The sequence below is a fragment of the Gallus gallus genome, chromosome 20, assembly GCF_016699485.2.
Source record: "Gallus gallus isolate bGalGal1 chromosome 20, bGalGal1.mat.broiler.GRCg7b, whole genome shotgun sequence".
NCBI classification, from domain to species: domain Eukaryota; kingdom Metazoa; phylum Chordata; class Aves; order Galliformes; family Phasianidae; genus Gallus; species Gallus gallus.
The window spans coordinates 9,468,118-9,483,156 of NC_052551.1; the positions used below are offsets into that span (position 1 = coordinate 9,468,118).

General features: G+C 50.4%; 1 protein-coding gene across 8 annotated transcripts in view; it reads right to left on the reverse strand.

Annotated features, from left to right (window-relative positions):
* The window catches only part of MYT1 (myelin transcription factor 1), a 56,414-nt gene that overhangs the window by 25,221 nt on the left and 16,154 nt on the right, over nt 1-15,039 (reverse strand). For all 8 annotated transcript variants that reach the window (XM_015296628.4, XM_025142351.3, XM_015296627.4 and 5 more), the window contains exons 2-6: nt 12,252-12,352; nt 5,754-5,808; nt 3,942-3,972; nt 1,155-1,217; nt 359-606 (exon numbers count right to left, since the gene is read on the reverse strand). In XM_015296628.4, coding sequence (XP_015152114.1) covers nt 359-606; nt 1,155-1,217; nt 3,942-3,972; nt 5,754-5,808; nt 12,252-12,352 — 498 coding nt within the window. The remainder of the gene's footprint in view (nt 1-358; nt 607-1,154; nt 1,218-3,941; nt 3,973-5,753; nt 5,809-12,251; nt 12,353-15,039) is intronic.

A 15,039-nucleotide genomic window follows, 5' to 3' on the forward strand; every position in this document is an offset into this window, starting at 1 on the left:
GTTGCTCCTGCCACTGGAGAGAGGATGGATGTACAGCTCCTGCTCCAGGGAGCCCAGCCGAGCCCACTGGCACCAAAGGAGGACTGCGGGCTGCAGAGAGCTCCTCTGTGCTTTCCAGGAGTCATTCCTCAGGGAGCGTTCCTGATGGAAGAGCTCTCACTTCGAAGACTCCAAGACAATCTGCGCGTAACCCATCACAGCTTAACCAGCACTCTGCTGCTGCGCTTCCACCAAACATAATAACTGCAGGACCCATCATCGTACATGATTCAGAGGAGCTATAACTCTTGGTTATTAACGCTCACTGCCCTTTATTCATCTACAGAACACAGCTCTGCAATCAATAATGACAAAGCACCTTCTGCCGGCTCGGGGCTGCGGGTCTCCTCCTGCTCCACCACCTCCGCCTCATCCTCCTCCAGCGTTCCCTCTGACTCCTCAGAGCCGGACTCCTCCTTCACCTCGGCCTCCTCGCTGCCGTCACTGTCGACGTTGTAGCCTTCATCCAAGGCCAGCTTGAGCGGGTGGGATTTGCGCTTCGACACCAGGTGTTCGGCCTCCGCATCTTGAAGTTTCCTCTTCTTTGCTAGAGGGCAGCTTTGCAGACTGCCGGTGGGATTAAGGAGCAGAGAGGGGGCATTGCCCCGGTGAGAAAGGCATGTCTAAGGCATCTCAACCAGATAGACAAAGGCAAGGAGGGTAAATACAGGAATATTAAAAAATATATAGTTTTCTTTTAGCATTTTTAATCTTTCGTTGCCAGAAAATCTGCTATCAGACATTGACTTCATGCAACACCTGATATTGGCTTTATGCAGAAGGCAGTGCAAACTTGCCACACTCATGCCATCAGCCTGGCCTGTGGACAGCTGTTGTCCAGGGAGCAGGACGACCAACAGCACAGCACCACTGCTGGTGATAGCCACCAGTGCCACCACGAAACCTGGCAGAGGGCACAGAACCAGCCCCTGAGCCAGGTGCTGCTGCCTTGGTCTGGGGTCTGCACGAAGGCTGCTGATCGCCTGGTGAAGGTGACACCCAACACCCACCCGGACTGACGGACCTACAGCAAGCACCATCCATACCAGGATACATGTGCCTTTGGGTTGCTTGCTGGCATTTTTCCATCCCCATTTCCTCCGACCCAGCCTTACCTTCTGTGTCTTGCATACTTTCCACGGATGTGTCCTGAGCCGTTACAGCCTGGGGTTGGACAGCTTGAGAAGGAAGCAAGAAACCATCAAGAACAGCAATAGGGCTGGGAGAATTCACTTTCAATCAGAAGTGTATAAACTATGGTCAGCTAAACAGGTTCTGTGCATGAGAAACAAAATAGCTGCAAAAGGGGAGATAATTTCCCTCAAATGCTGCAGCTTGTCCCTTTGAAATCCAAGTGAGGAGGGCAGGAGAGCAGCTTTGCAGTTTGCTAAAAATTAATGAAATGACTCACCCCATTTAATTAGATGAATGGTTCATTATAGTTTTATGAGTATGTTTAATTAAGGATTTGCATGTGTAAGAGCAAGCCTTTAAAAGCAGACAACTACTGCTCTCTGCTTCCCCACCTGCACTCTGCAGCCTATTACACCAAACATGGGGTTCTCACTTGGTGGAGAACAGGGATCCTGGCACTGAGACATTGGGGTCCTGCCGAGAAGTGTGGGCTGGAATAGGTTGAGGATGCTCAGCTTTTAGCCATGTTGCCACCAGGAGGCATTGCCCCAAAGCACCCACAGCCTCACTTCTGGGGGAATGGATGGGATGGAGGTGCCCAAATCACCCAAATCACTGCAATTGTTCCTACCACTCAGCAGAATAGGACTTGTTAAAACACCTCCCTGGTGCTCTGGGCTAGCATCCCTCGGCACAGGGCCACACGCTTGCCCTGCAGAGGTAATTAATCCCAGCTCCAGAAGCGAGAAGGGCCTCAGATAAGAAGCATTAAAGCAAATATTTTCTGGCAAAACCAGATTACGGCATTGATTATAGGATGCCCAAGTGACTTGCCTGATGTCTGAGGGATTCTGGAGACGTGTAGGATTAATAACCTCATTTAGCACCGTATCACCCTTGGCTCAGGAAGCTGGAAGCACTAATGAAATCTCTTGTGACAGCATAAGGGGAGAAGACATTGCCAGCCCAGAGGGATCCGGCCAGCCTGTTAGGCTAGGAGTAAAAGACATGGGATGACACTAAATAGCGTGAGGTCAGGCTTTGGGGATGCAAAATCCCTGCTCTCAGCAAAGCCCGGACCTTGCGAAAAGCTTGGCATCAGGTGGATGGGAGCTCACTGATGGAGTGGTAGTGCTCCATGCACGGGCAGGTTGGGTTGTTAATGGGTTGGCCCTACACAACACCATGCACAGCCCAGATAGTTGCATTGGAAGATAATTCACCCCAAAAGCGGGACATGCACGGCTGGCAGCTTCCCCTTCTGCTGCTGATCTCCAAGTCTATTTCATTTTAATTGCCCTCGGGCCCAACTGAGGCTGCTCTGTGCCCCAGACACACGTTGAAGTGAGGACAGAGCAGTGTTTATGGCACCAGAGACGTGCCCGAAAAAGGCTTCATTCAGCAGGAAACAAGGGCGGCTCTGATGAAGATGTTACAGGCTCTTAGAAGCTTTCCTGAATCAATTAAAGCTGATTTCCCCCACCTCATTTTTAATGTGGTGAAATGAAGCCTGTAGTAAATAATAAAAAAGAACAAGTCGGGCGGCTCAGATCGGGGTTTTCCGTAGCAGGTGGCAATTTGGGATGTCTCCAGTGTGTTCATTTAATCCCTTAAAAAGCTGCAGCACAGAGGTGATGCTCTGGGCCAGGGCTTCCCCATCCCCACACCTCTGTCCCCTGTGGGGTTTCGTGCATCTTGGCAGGAATCCCAAAACCAGAAAGGGGCTTCGGGGTCTATTGAAGCCGCTCTCCTTCCCTGCCACAGCCACTGCCCGACCTGCTCTCCCCCTCCCGGAGCCTTCATGTGTTTGACAAAGGGGCCGCTTATTGTTATGCAGACCATGCCCTGCTTCCAATTAGTCGATTAATCGTCCAGTTAATCAGGCAATTAGGTGACAGCTGCAGAGATGGCTTTGTGGAGCACTCTGTCCTGCCCCTTATATATGTCACCTGCTCCAATTACCACCTCCACTCAAGTGTTCAGCAATAAAAGTTGGAGAAGTGGTGTGCCCGCCGCTCCCACCGCAGCTCTGCAGAGTAATCGGGGAGTGGAGGAGCAGAAATGCTCTGAAATTGGGTTGGTTAACGTCCAATTACTCTTTGACACGCGCGGCTTTCTAACGGAGCTGCTAGGCAAGGCAGCCCCTGCTATTAGTGCCTGCCCAGGTTAAAGACTCCTACCTCTCACATAGCCCCTGTGCAAGGTTTAAAGGCGGCGGAGGGGCTGGGGAGGCTGTTATTTATAATGAGAAGCTCTGTAGGGCCACAAAGGCTCCAGCTCTTTTGGCTGGTGCTGTATGCATGCCAGCGCTGCTAAATGAGTGACAATGGGACCTTGGTGGCTCAAAAAGGCACACAGGGCCAAAGGAGGAGCATCTGGCTTGAGAAGTGATGCTGCATTGGGTTGTCTGGGGGCAAAATATACAGAGATGCTGCTCTGTGCCTAAAGTTCCTGTAACACTAAGTGTGGGCATCAGGCCTTGCTGGGGTGGATGGAGGTTCTTTGGTCTAATGCAACCCACCCAGAGCTTGTGTTTTCACCTCGTTAACCCCTGTGGTTCCTCCAGCACGTGTTGACTGAGCAGTGCCCCAAAGACTTGGGCCACAGCAAAGCGCCCAACCATATGAGCCATCCAGCAAGACCTCCACCCATCAGCCCCATGAGTTCGCACCCACACCAGGTCCCAGCCTGGTCAGCAGCAGTGGGAGCCCAGCACGGTGTTCTCCATCCCTCCCGCCAGCACCGAGGAGGAGGAGCAGGGTCCTTACCTCACCTCCTGGCTGATGAGCTCCGTGGGCACTGGGCAAAGGGTGGGAGGCAGCAAGGGAAACAAAGACATGGTCACAAACCCACACGGTGTCCGAGCCCCCACAAGGCATCTCCCTTTGCAGGGGATGCTCTCCTAGATCTATTGCCTCTGTAGGCCTCCCATTTGGGAAAGAAAGGACAAGTCTCTGCCATCATTTCCTGCATGCCAGCCTGCTGGAAATCATAAACTTGCCTTGGAAGTGCTCATGCCTGCTCTTAAGCACGTGAGCACATCTGCAGCATCAGAGGTTACTTCTCTCTTTAAATGACAACTTTAAAGTCAGCAACGCCATATTGATTTACATGCACAGGACTCAAATGCCCATAAGTAAGGACTGAGTTTTCTCACAGCTTGCTTGCCTATAGAATACGCTCCTTAATTACTTTTTTGCACAGCTCACTACTGATTTGCTGCAGTGACCACTTCTACCTCCGTCACATCACCAGGCACGTTTTTCTCCTCCCTTATCACACAGACATGGCTTTTAGGTCAGACAATATCTTGTAGAGGTGTTGTGGATTATCCCTCTTCGCCAGTAAGAGGACATCCCACTGCTTACAGCAACAACATACAACATCACATCATTGCTGTAAACCTCCCATCCAGCCAAGAATCCAAACAATCAGGAGGAAAAAAAAAAACCCACAACATGAGCTAAACTTGCCCAGGCTAAAAAACTATCACATTTGCTCAATTTGTTTGAGCTAATTGGGTTTCCTGGGATCCAGCTCCCAGTGGGATGACTCACAAGCTTCAACAAACTGGATGCATGGGCGAGTCCCACGGTGCATTCAGTGAATTACCTTTTCACATCTAGAAACCCAGATTAGAGCGCGGTGATAGCAGGTTGTGCAAAAAAAAATAGAATCAGGCCAGTCTCATTAGCAAACTGAGCAAGCACTTCTATGGAGGTGCAACAAAACAATGAGACCCGCGTAATCCAGCCTGATTCAGCACAAGTGGGTTTTGCTTTGGATTTTAAAAGATGCTGAAGGGTGCGGGGAGAAATATGAGCCAGGATAAAGTGGGGTGGTCCGGCACAGACAGAGGAGTGAAGCTGCAGCCTCCCCCTCCGTGTAAGTCAGCCCCATTCATCCTTCCCCTCTGACCACCTTTGCAATTAATCAAATCCACAGCCATATAAAGGAATAAAAGCTGCAATGGTGCTGTGCAGCCGCCGTGTGAGGCCACGGGGCCACCCAAGCGATGCGCCACGCTCTGCATCACAGCACCTCACCTCCTCCCCGAGAGAAAGCACAGGATGAGAGAGCTGCACATATTTTAACGCTGGAAAATAACAAGCAATCAAGCTTTGCATTAACAAGTTCTCTGTCCTCACGTCCCTGCCGGCAGACAGCCCTGTTTGCTTCTGCAGCATGCACTACTTCTGCCAGGCACACTCAGATGTGCAACTTCAAAGCCGCTGGCAGAGTGTGCATGATGAAAGCCCTGGGAGCTGATCTGAAGCTACAGCGATTGCCATCCCATAAAGCAACGCACGCAAAAGGGGCTTTTGCTTTTTGCCTTTTCTTCTTTTTTCTTTCCCCCCCCCCTTAGGTGCAGGGGATGATGGAAACAGGGAAGGAGGGTTAAATATTACGAGGAGCCATACAAGTTTGTGGCTGAGAGAGTTTTCCAAGGCTCGTAGACAAAGCTCATCAGAGGCAGAGACTGTGATTTAAAGAGCCCCCAACCCAGTGTGGACCTGGCAAAGCAAAGCCCTATTGGGACAAGCAAAGTGCAGGGAGCTCGGGGACAGCCAGCTGCTCACCTCTGACGGACTTCGATCGCGTGCGTGCTCTCTTATCGTCATTTTCTAAACTCATCTGGAATGGAAAGAGAAGGTAATTGTGAAAAGATAGCACGAAAATTATCGCCAGAAGCAATTAACCCACGTGGCTGTAGCTCTGTGTAAATAGCTGAAACAGCCCTTTCTTGCACTGCTTGTAGCGTTAAAGCCAAAGTTATTCATTTTGAAGGTGGAAGGAACAACTTGAAGACCCAGTATTAGCAACTTGATGCTAATTTCCACATCCCAGGGCACAGGAAGGACTCTCTGCTGGTAGGGAGCGCACAGTTGGAACAGCCCCATCAAAGGCAGCCATGGGGTCCAAGAGCATCTTGCTAAGATCAGAACAGATTCCTCAGGATTCACACCAAAACAAGTGACCCAAAACCTCTACAATCAGCCAGCAAATGTCAGCATTCAGCAATCTCTACATTTTTGGTGGAGCTGATCCTGTGCCCGGGAAGGGTGGCCCCTCATATAACGCACTAAAGAGCAACCTCTCCTCTGCGCTCAGATTTGACACAGAGGGTGCATGAAAATAACCCCTGTACAACGTGGACATCAAACAGGAGGGTCTGCAGGGAACGAAGGCATGAATAAGTAACATCGCGGACTTCAAAGCACTCGCTATTAATTAAACATCACAGCGTGCCATGAGGAAGGCTGAAATGCAGCCAGCACTGGGCTGCAGCACGGTCCCCATGCCATAGTGTGGGTGGGAGAGCTGAAATTAGTCATAACCAGAGCTGGTAGCAAAGGCAGAGAGTGTCCAGGCAAGGGGACATGATGAGGCCAGAATAGCAGGAATAGGATGCATTTCACTTGTGAAGTTGCCAAAGGGATCAGGGAGCTGATTTAATGCATCACCACTGTCCTGCCCAGGGCTGCTTGGATGAAGGTTGCCCAAATCTCATTGTGCGGCCATCCAGCAGGGATGGGGCCCTAAGCAGCCTCATCTGCTGGGTAGCAATCAGCCCACAGCTGGGAGGTTGGAACTGGGTGATCTTTAATGTCCCTTTCAACCCAGCCATTCTGTGATTCTACGTTCTACAATGAAGGTCTCAGGTCACAACATCTGAGTCAAACACCAACGGGGTAGGCAGAATGGCAATATGAAAGACAGTGAATGGGAGCCTAACAGGTTGGGAAAGAGGTGATTTTGGCTTTAATGCAGAACATGATGCTCTGGGACATTTCCTCCTGGGAAAGAGAGAGAGAAAGAGGGAAGAGGACCACTTCCAAGGGGGCTTTGACATAACAATAACAAATGCTCTTCAGCACATGCTCTTTGGAGCATCCTCTACAAGTCCAGGCTGGATCCAACCAGCTCCTGTGCCATCTCCAAGTGAGGAGGTTTGAAAGCAAACCCAAACGAAGGAGAGACATGAGAGGTAGGGACACATGTGAAGAGCATGTGCTACCCCACAGATCTCCCACATGCACCTCAAAACTCTTCCTGGCTGGTTGATGGGCAAGCAGGGGGAGGTGACAGAAGTCCCAGCCAATAGGGCAGCATGGCTGGAAGCCCCTCACTGTAAACACCCCCCTGCCAGAGCCCTCCAGCAACATACAGAACACAGTTATTTATGTGATTTGCTGGATAGGAAGATTGGAGGCAGAAAAAAAAAAATGCTAAAAAATTAAAAAAGAAATCAAAACCTGAAGCAATTTATGCATCCTGTCAGCATTCAGCTCCTGGCACCACGGTGTAATGCTCCACGTTTATTACCATCTTCCCAATAACACAGCAGACAATTACTATAATTTCTATTTTTAAAGCCCCAGCTCCCCACGGACCAATGGCTCACGCTTAAAGTGTGGAGAGGAGCAGGTGTCAAAGGGACTTCATTACATTTATGAGCCTTTCAGAGCCACCCCATACTCAGCATCTTGCCACTGCCATGCACTGACAATGCTACGTGTGGCTGCTGGGAGCTTGTGCTACACCAAAACGAATTTCAGAGAGGACTGGGTTTTTTTGGTGGTTTTATTCTCTTTTCTGACAGCATTCCCAGGGATCAGCATGCCTTCAGCTGGTGCTTTGGCAATGCGGGTTTCCTGATGATAAATCATTTAAAGTCAGTACAGGGCAGGCTGAGGGTAACCGAGCCAGTTCAAAGCATCGTCATGAAAACAGCCCAGAGAAAGGGACCAAAGGGAAAGCATGGAAGCTCAGGTTCTCAGGATCAGGTGCAGAAGGTTGCAGGAAGCCACTGCCCTGTGGTGCTCTCAGTGAGAAACCCTCCAGAAAGAGCACTGCGGGGTAAAGCTTCAGGTCATGCAGTGCGTGTTTGTGGTCCTGGAGACCATTGGGGCAGTTGCATTTGTTCTCCATCTTGCTGACCTAACAGCCAGGTTGAGAAACTCTCTGGATTTCATTGTTTTTATGTCTTAATGGAAAACAAGCAAATAGAAAGGAGATCCAGAAAGAAATGATTGCTACCAGATGCTGGCCACAAAGTACATGAGTTCAGCTAGGACAAGGCAGGTCTGCACAGCTCCTCCTCACTTTAGAAGCCTCCAGCGAATCTCCCAACCCTCTTCCATGGGACCAAGCAGACAACAGACCCTACATGGGATCAGGATGCTCACACTGTGGCTCAGCCACGTCACTGAGGGCACCCCTCCATCCCTGGTGCCTTTCCTCCTGCCCTATTCTCTCCAAAGGTCCTTTGGTGCAGGGAGTGTTTCTCACTGTGCCCTGCACAGAGGATCTTCCTGGCATAACACAAGCAATACTGATGCCATCCTGATGCTGCCTATTAATAGGGCTCTGAAGAACAGAGAGAAACTCAAAAGCCAGTTTAACCCGAGTGCTGTGTGAATTTTAAGAGGCTCCTCACACAGTTGCAGCCCTGCTCTGCTCCCAGGACCACAGCAATACAGTGCAGGAGCAGCACAACAGACCTGACATATATGCATATATATATATATTTTTTTTTTTTTACAGACTATCTACAGAGCTGATTTTTCATCTTCCCTTATCTTAATACGCATTTATGTTCAGAAGGAAGACCACAGCAGTAGCATAAAACCTCTGGAGCCTCCTGAGCTCGGCCGCCCAGGTGCACTGCGCTCCGGCAGCTCTATGCAAATACCCCATTAAGGGCCATGCTGAAATTCCCCAAGGTCAGCAGTAATACTTTATATGTATTCAAGAGCAGCACGGAGCTCAGAGAAAATAAACACACTGAAAAAGCCCTCAGCCGGACAAAGGGAGGTGAGGATTCAGCAGGAATATTTATTTTACTCTGAAAGCAGCAGAGCCGCCATCAGCGCTTATTTGTGGCTATTGCAAAATGCCATTTGCAAGAAGCTGTGTCTGAGGGACAGACAGAGTGAGCTTCTATTTTAAGTTTTAAAAAAACCACCAGAGGTAGATAGATTTTCTCAGCAGCAGGTAGAGCAGGAGGAGGAAAATGACAGAAGAAATGATGTTTTTCTTACACAAAGGTCAAAAAGTGGTTGTCTACTTGGCCTTCCCTCTCTTCCAGCTCCAAAGAGCCCCTTCTCCAGTTCAAGGGAAGGGGCAGTGCTGACCACCCAACCAAAAGGGAGCTCTCCTCCACTGCAGGAGCACAGCCCAGCTCTCACAGCCCGATTTTAGGGCTGGGTTCAAAGCCAGGGTGAGCTAAGGGAAGGGAGAAGGACGGTGCATGGGAAACCTCCACCATCTCCATCCTTGTCCCAGCAGCCAAGCTCCTTCAGGCTCTTATCAGGGAAGACCAGTTTGCTGATGAATTTGAACTCCCTTTCCTGCCAAGGACTGAATCGTGAGCCTGAACCAACCCCAAGAGTAAAGAACGTGACACCAAGGTCTGGCTGGATGACTGCATAGAGGAATATGGGAGAAATTCATGGCTACAAAACCATCCCTCAGAACCCACCCAACACTATGGATGGGTTGGTTCCATTTCTCTTCGCTTTGCTTTTTAGTTTTCAGAATGGAATCCTTCACGGGCTACTGCAGGCTGCATGTGGATGGAGACACTCGGACCTGGGTGACCAAATGTCCCCTTACTCCCTGCAAAGTGCCACAGCATCAGCACTCACTGCAGGAAATGCAGAGACCACCCTGCTGCACCTTCTCCAGCTGCTAATCTTTAGCAAAATAATAAGAAGGGACAGAGGAAGGAACGCTCCTCTCTCAAAAGCCTCCCTCTACTTTCACAGGGGGCTGAATGTTGTTGAAAGCTTCCACACCAGCCCAGGAGCTCCCAGCTGCTATTTTATAACCATACTCTGAGGCAGAGTTTTTTCCCCCCTGCTGCTTGATTTAAATCCTCCTGACGTCCCACCTATCGTAAGCCCCGTTCTCAGCTGAACAAAACGTTGTCAGCCTGAGAAAGGACGCCCTGCTCAGTGCCCTCACTCAGGAGAGGATGTTGCCTCGACATCTTCAAGCGAAAGAAAAAACACGCCCTGCCCCCCTCTCAAATGAGAAGACTGCAACTGCATTGCAAACGCCCTCCTGAAGTCGTGCTGTCCTTTTTCAGGCGCAAAAAGGGCCCAATCCCATACACATAAAAAAAACCACTAAAAAACTCTGCAAATTAAACATTTACAGAGCGCTAATGCTCTGTCGCTGTAGCAGCATCCTCTGCACGAGTGAAGCGGAGCAGAAGAGATGCTTCCGAGCATCACACTTGACACAGCCCCAGCTGCACCATGCGCTGCACTGCGCTGGCATTCAGGCTGATTTCATATGCAGCAGTTTAAGTCAACATAGCACTTTCAAACAGTCAAGAGGAAAGTGTACGACAGGCAATCCAAACGCCATTTCACGTGCGGAGAGACCTAAGTGGCTCAGTACGTACAAACTGCTCTGATGCCAAAAGAGGAGGGATAGGGGAGGAAAAAGAGAGGGGAAAAAACAAATCACAACTCCTCAATCCCATTATTTGCAGACAGGGGAATAAGTTGTCATTTTCATAAAATTATCCTCAAGAGGCAGTTGCTAAAGTGAGATGATGAGCACATCTCCAAAGAGGACTCTGGCACTCCCTGTCCTAGCACCACCAGCCTTAACTGCACCACGGAGCTCTCCAGAGTTCAGGAAAATTGGGATTTGGGAGGAAGAGATTCATTTCCCTGCCAGCCATTGGGGCCAGGATGAGTGCAAGCACGCCAGGTGCAGTTGGGTGCATGCATGGAGCACCCCTTCCTGCCACCCTTCAGAGATCCTATTTCAGGCCTGGCAAGAGAAATGCCATCCTGTGCCCGGAATTCTTGAGAAGCAGAAATAAGTGAACGCACCCTGCATCCCGCTGTCCTTCCAAGCTGCACATCCTGTAGGTTATGAGCCATAGCTGGCATGGAAAGCTACAAATAAATATCTGTATTTATCTGGTGATCCTACTAAGCCAACTTGTGCCAAGACCAACACCTGCAGGCGCCTGGTCCCCAGCATCCCCAAATGCTGCCCCCACTTCTGATGCCCGCTCCCATTTACATCGCATTGAAGCACAGCTGAGCAGAGCACAGAGCATCAAGAAATGGTTAACGTTAGCAACGTGCTTGGCAAAGGCAGAGCACTAGATGAGCACCAGGTACCGGGCACATTACCTTTTGTAATCATCACTTTATTAACATACAACAGTCTTATTAAATCTCATCTAAGTGCTTATTTGGCAGGTTCAATAGAAAAGCCTTAATTGAGCCGGTTTTAAATATAGCAACAACTGCTTACGCTGCTTTCTAAGAAGGTGCAAGCATTCCTGGCAACACCTGCATGCAGCTGACAGCTTGTTAGCCATGAAGGATGTGTGCACTTTCTGCTGATTTCTGCTGCTTTGGGGTTTTCCCCATGGCTTGGTTTGTTATCCCCCTTCCTACACCTCCAAACATCAGTCACCCAAGGAGGGCATCCTTCACCACCCAGATGGGTCTCTGTCTATCCTGGATGCTGCGCCTCGCTACCCAGGAACTAAATGGGGCAGGAAGCACCATTTGCGTAATGAGCAGCCCCGTTCTGTGCTTAATTAAAGCTTCCTCATCTGCTGGCAGCAGTTCTGTGAGAGGTTTGACAGCACTGCCTGGACCTCTTTCATCAGCCACAGCTGCAGCCGGCAGTGGGCGGTGGGATGAATGCCCCACTTGTCCCTGTGGCTTCACCTGGCCTGCGCGGGGCTTCTTCCGACCAAACTGCAGAAAGAGCCCATTTTTATAGCCCTGGGACCGACCTCAATATCCTACTCTGAGCTATCCTTGAAGGATGAGACCAGGGAGGAAGGGGAGATGCAAATATCTGGCCTCGACGCCAAATCTTGACAGCTGGAAGCCTCTCTGTCTGCACACCCCATGCAGGAGGTTCAGTTCAAACAAGGACTTCCAGTTCCTTCCCTTCCTGGGGGTGAAGCTGCATTCCCCCCCCACCCCCCCCACCCCCAATCCAGCTCCCCCCAGCCCAGGAGGACTGGAGCAGCCCTTGGCCCTCATCCCGCTGCCACCATCCAAGAAAAGGATGCTCGTGGGGCTCACCTTGATGCACGTGCCGTGCAGGCTGGCGGCTCCCTCGCAGCTGCTGATCTTCTCTCCACAGGTCCACCTCTGGTTCAGCAGCTCACCCCGAAACTCATTTTCTGGGGAGGGGAAGAAGAACATGGGGTCAGGAGGATGCAAAGTGGGGGTGCCCAAGTTACAGCTCCCAGCAGCTAAACACTATGAGAAGCCCATACTTTACAAGCGGACTCTTGGCGCTTTCCCTTCCTCTAAAACAACTTCAAACACACCCAAAGGGTTGGTGCCAGCCCTGCAGCACACAGGTGGCCCCACAGCTGCAAGGTTTCCCCTCCTGCTTGCAGTAATGAGATGGAAAGCATTTGCCCCAGGACTGCAAGTCCCCAGCATTGCAGCTCACCTGGGGAAACAAAGGTCACTTTGGGTGCCACCACCCCCAGCCTTTCCCTTCAATCTGTAATTGCAGCTCGCCATGGCATTGAGCAGTGAATAACATGCTGCCTGCTTCTGAGCCCCGCTCCATTCATCTTTTGCTGGTAAAGCAGAGGAGAAGGAGCGCATCCCCAGCAGTAGCACACATTGCAGGCTGCAGAAGAGCTCAGGGCAGCGCAGGGCTCCATGTCTGCTGCCTCAACAGGCTTCCACGTTTCCCCAGTATTTCTATTATTTGGATGACCTCAAAGCAAAAGCAGGGAGAAGGCCAACATGCACTGAAGGAAATCTGGAAAATGTTTCCAGCAATGGATAAGTATCATGGATAACTTGCTGTGTGTGTAGGACACCCCCCGAGCAGCTTCACAGAGTCACAGAATGGTTTGGGTTGGAAAGGACCTTGAAGGTCATCCAGTTCCAACCCTCTGCCATGGACAGGGTTGCCAACCACAAGATCAGGCTGCCCAGGCTCCCTTCCAACCTGGCCTTGGGCACCTCCAGGGATGGGGCATCCACATCTTCAGAGCTGCCCTTCCACCAAGAAGCTTGTAGGAGAACATGCAACAAATACTGAGGAAAACACCCAACCCAGCCTGGGTCTGTTCTTTATCTACAGGATGCTGAGGAACAACCGTATCCCACAGTGCTTTTTAGGACATGCATGCTGAAGGACTGGGATAACGTGATCCCACAGTGACATACAGCCCAAGGTTTTGCTCAGGAGAGATGACAGAAAGTCACCTTTGGGCTTTAATTTTAAAACCATTCTGAAGCCAGAAGAGAAGTTAAGAGGACTTTTTTAGGTTTCGTGGGAGAAATGTCTGTGTTGGAGACCCTGCTCCAAACCCTGTCTGAAGCACTGGGACTCCACAAAGGGCACAGGGCTTGGAAACAAAACACAAGAGCTGCTGAAAGGTTGTTCTGCTTCAGAGAAGCAGCAAGGAAAGGAAGCAGGGAGGCACAGATGGCCAGGCAGAAGATGACAAATGAAGGAAGACATGGGAAAGAAGCAAGGAAAAGACAGAGGGAAGGAGAACAGAGGGGGAAAAATACATATTTCAGTAAGAAAAAGATGCTTCTATAACACATACGTGGAACATTACAGCCTGTCTGCTTATCTGAAGGGAGACATTTCTGTAAGTTGTAGGCTAAGAACGAGCCATGCTGATGGTATGCTGGTTCCTGACCTGCTCAGCATCCTCCAGCCCCACTCCTGTCCCTCATCCCAGCCCAGCTCAGGTGGCTGCAGCAGCTCCATCACACATGAATCAAATTTCCCCTGCTCTGTGCTGCTTACATGCATCTGGTCTCCAGAGAGGATCAGCTTGCACGCACTGTGCCCTTTCCCCTCAACTCCGGACGTGGATTCAGCAGAAACACAGCTCACTTACATGAAGGATGCTTCTGTTAACCCCTGTCTGGACCACCCAGAGGGATATACAGGACATCGCCTTCAGAACTCTATTTTGCCCATGGGAAGCAGATCCCTGAGGGATCCACACATTCTGCAGTCCCTTCATGGGAGGTGGGACAGCCAAAGCTCCCAGCCAGGAGCACTTGCATCCAATTCCTGTTGAAAAACAGCCCTAGGTGCTCCTCTGTCTGACTGATCCCTGCCTGATGTTCACATCCAGCCTTCCCCTGCTCTCTCCATCCTCTGTCCAGGACTGGCTGTCTCACCAGTTCCCTCATTAAAAAGGTCATTTTCCCACCAACGTTTACAACAGTCCACCCCAAGACATCACCATGTCCTCTTCTGAAACAGGTTCTTTCCCAGTCCTTGAGCCTATTTGTCCCCTCCTCTCCTTCAGAGACAGCCACTGGGGAAGGTCAGTTGCGAACCAAAGCATCGTGAGTAGGGCAAAGTCTGTGAGAAACCTTTGGGTCAATGCCATCAACTCCAAATGAGAGCTGGGTACTTTGAAGGGAGAACACATGCAGCTCAGCATTGATCAGAGCTGAGCATATTTCACTTTCCAAGGAGAGCAAGTGTTGGCGTGCCCCAAAAATAACAAAGCCCCCCTGACGAACAGCAGAAATACCCCTCAAAAATAAACCCATATGAAACTCAGGAGTGCAGAAGAGGAGCAGAAGATGGGGCTGTGGGAGGAGGCTGCTGGGTGGCCCCAGCACTGTGGGCTGCAGCAGAGCAATGGGGTGAGAGGCTGGGTTCTAGGGAACAGATGGGGAAAGGGCTTCACTGCCTCGTATCTGCATCGCTGCATATTTAAACTGAAAGGCCAGAAGAAAAACCATATCAGCCTTCGTTTGCTCCCCCAAGTGCAAGAAAAGAGAAAGGAAGAGAGGAGGAATTTTTCTTCATCTTCATTCGAGCACATTTTTCATGAGAAAAGTGAACGCTGAGTTGACAAGGCAG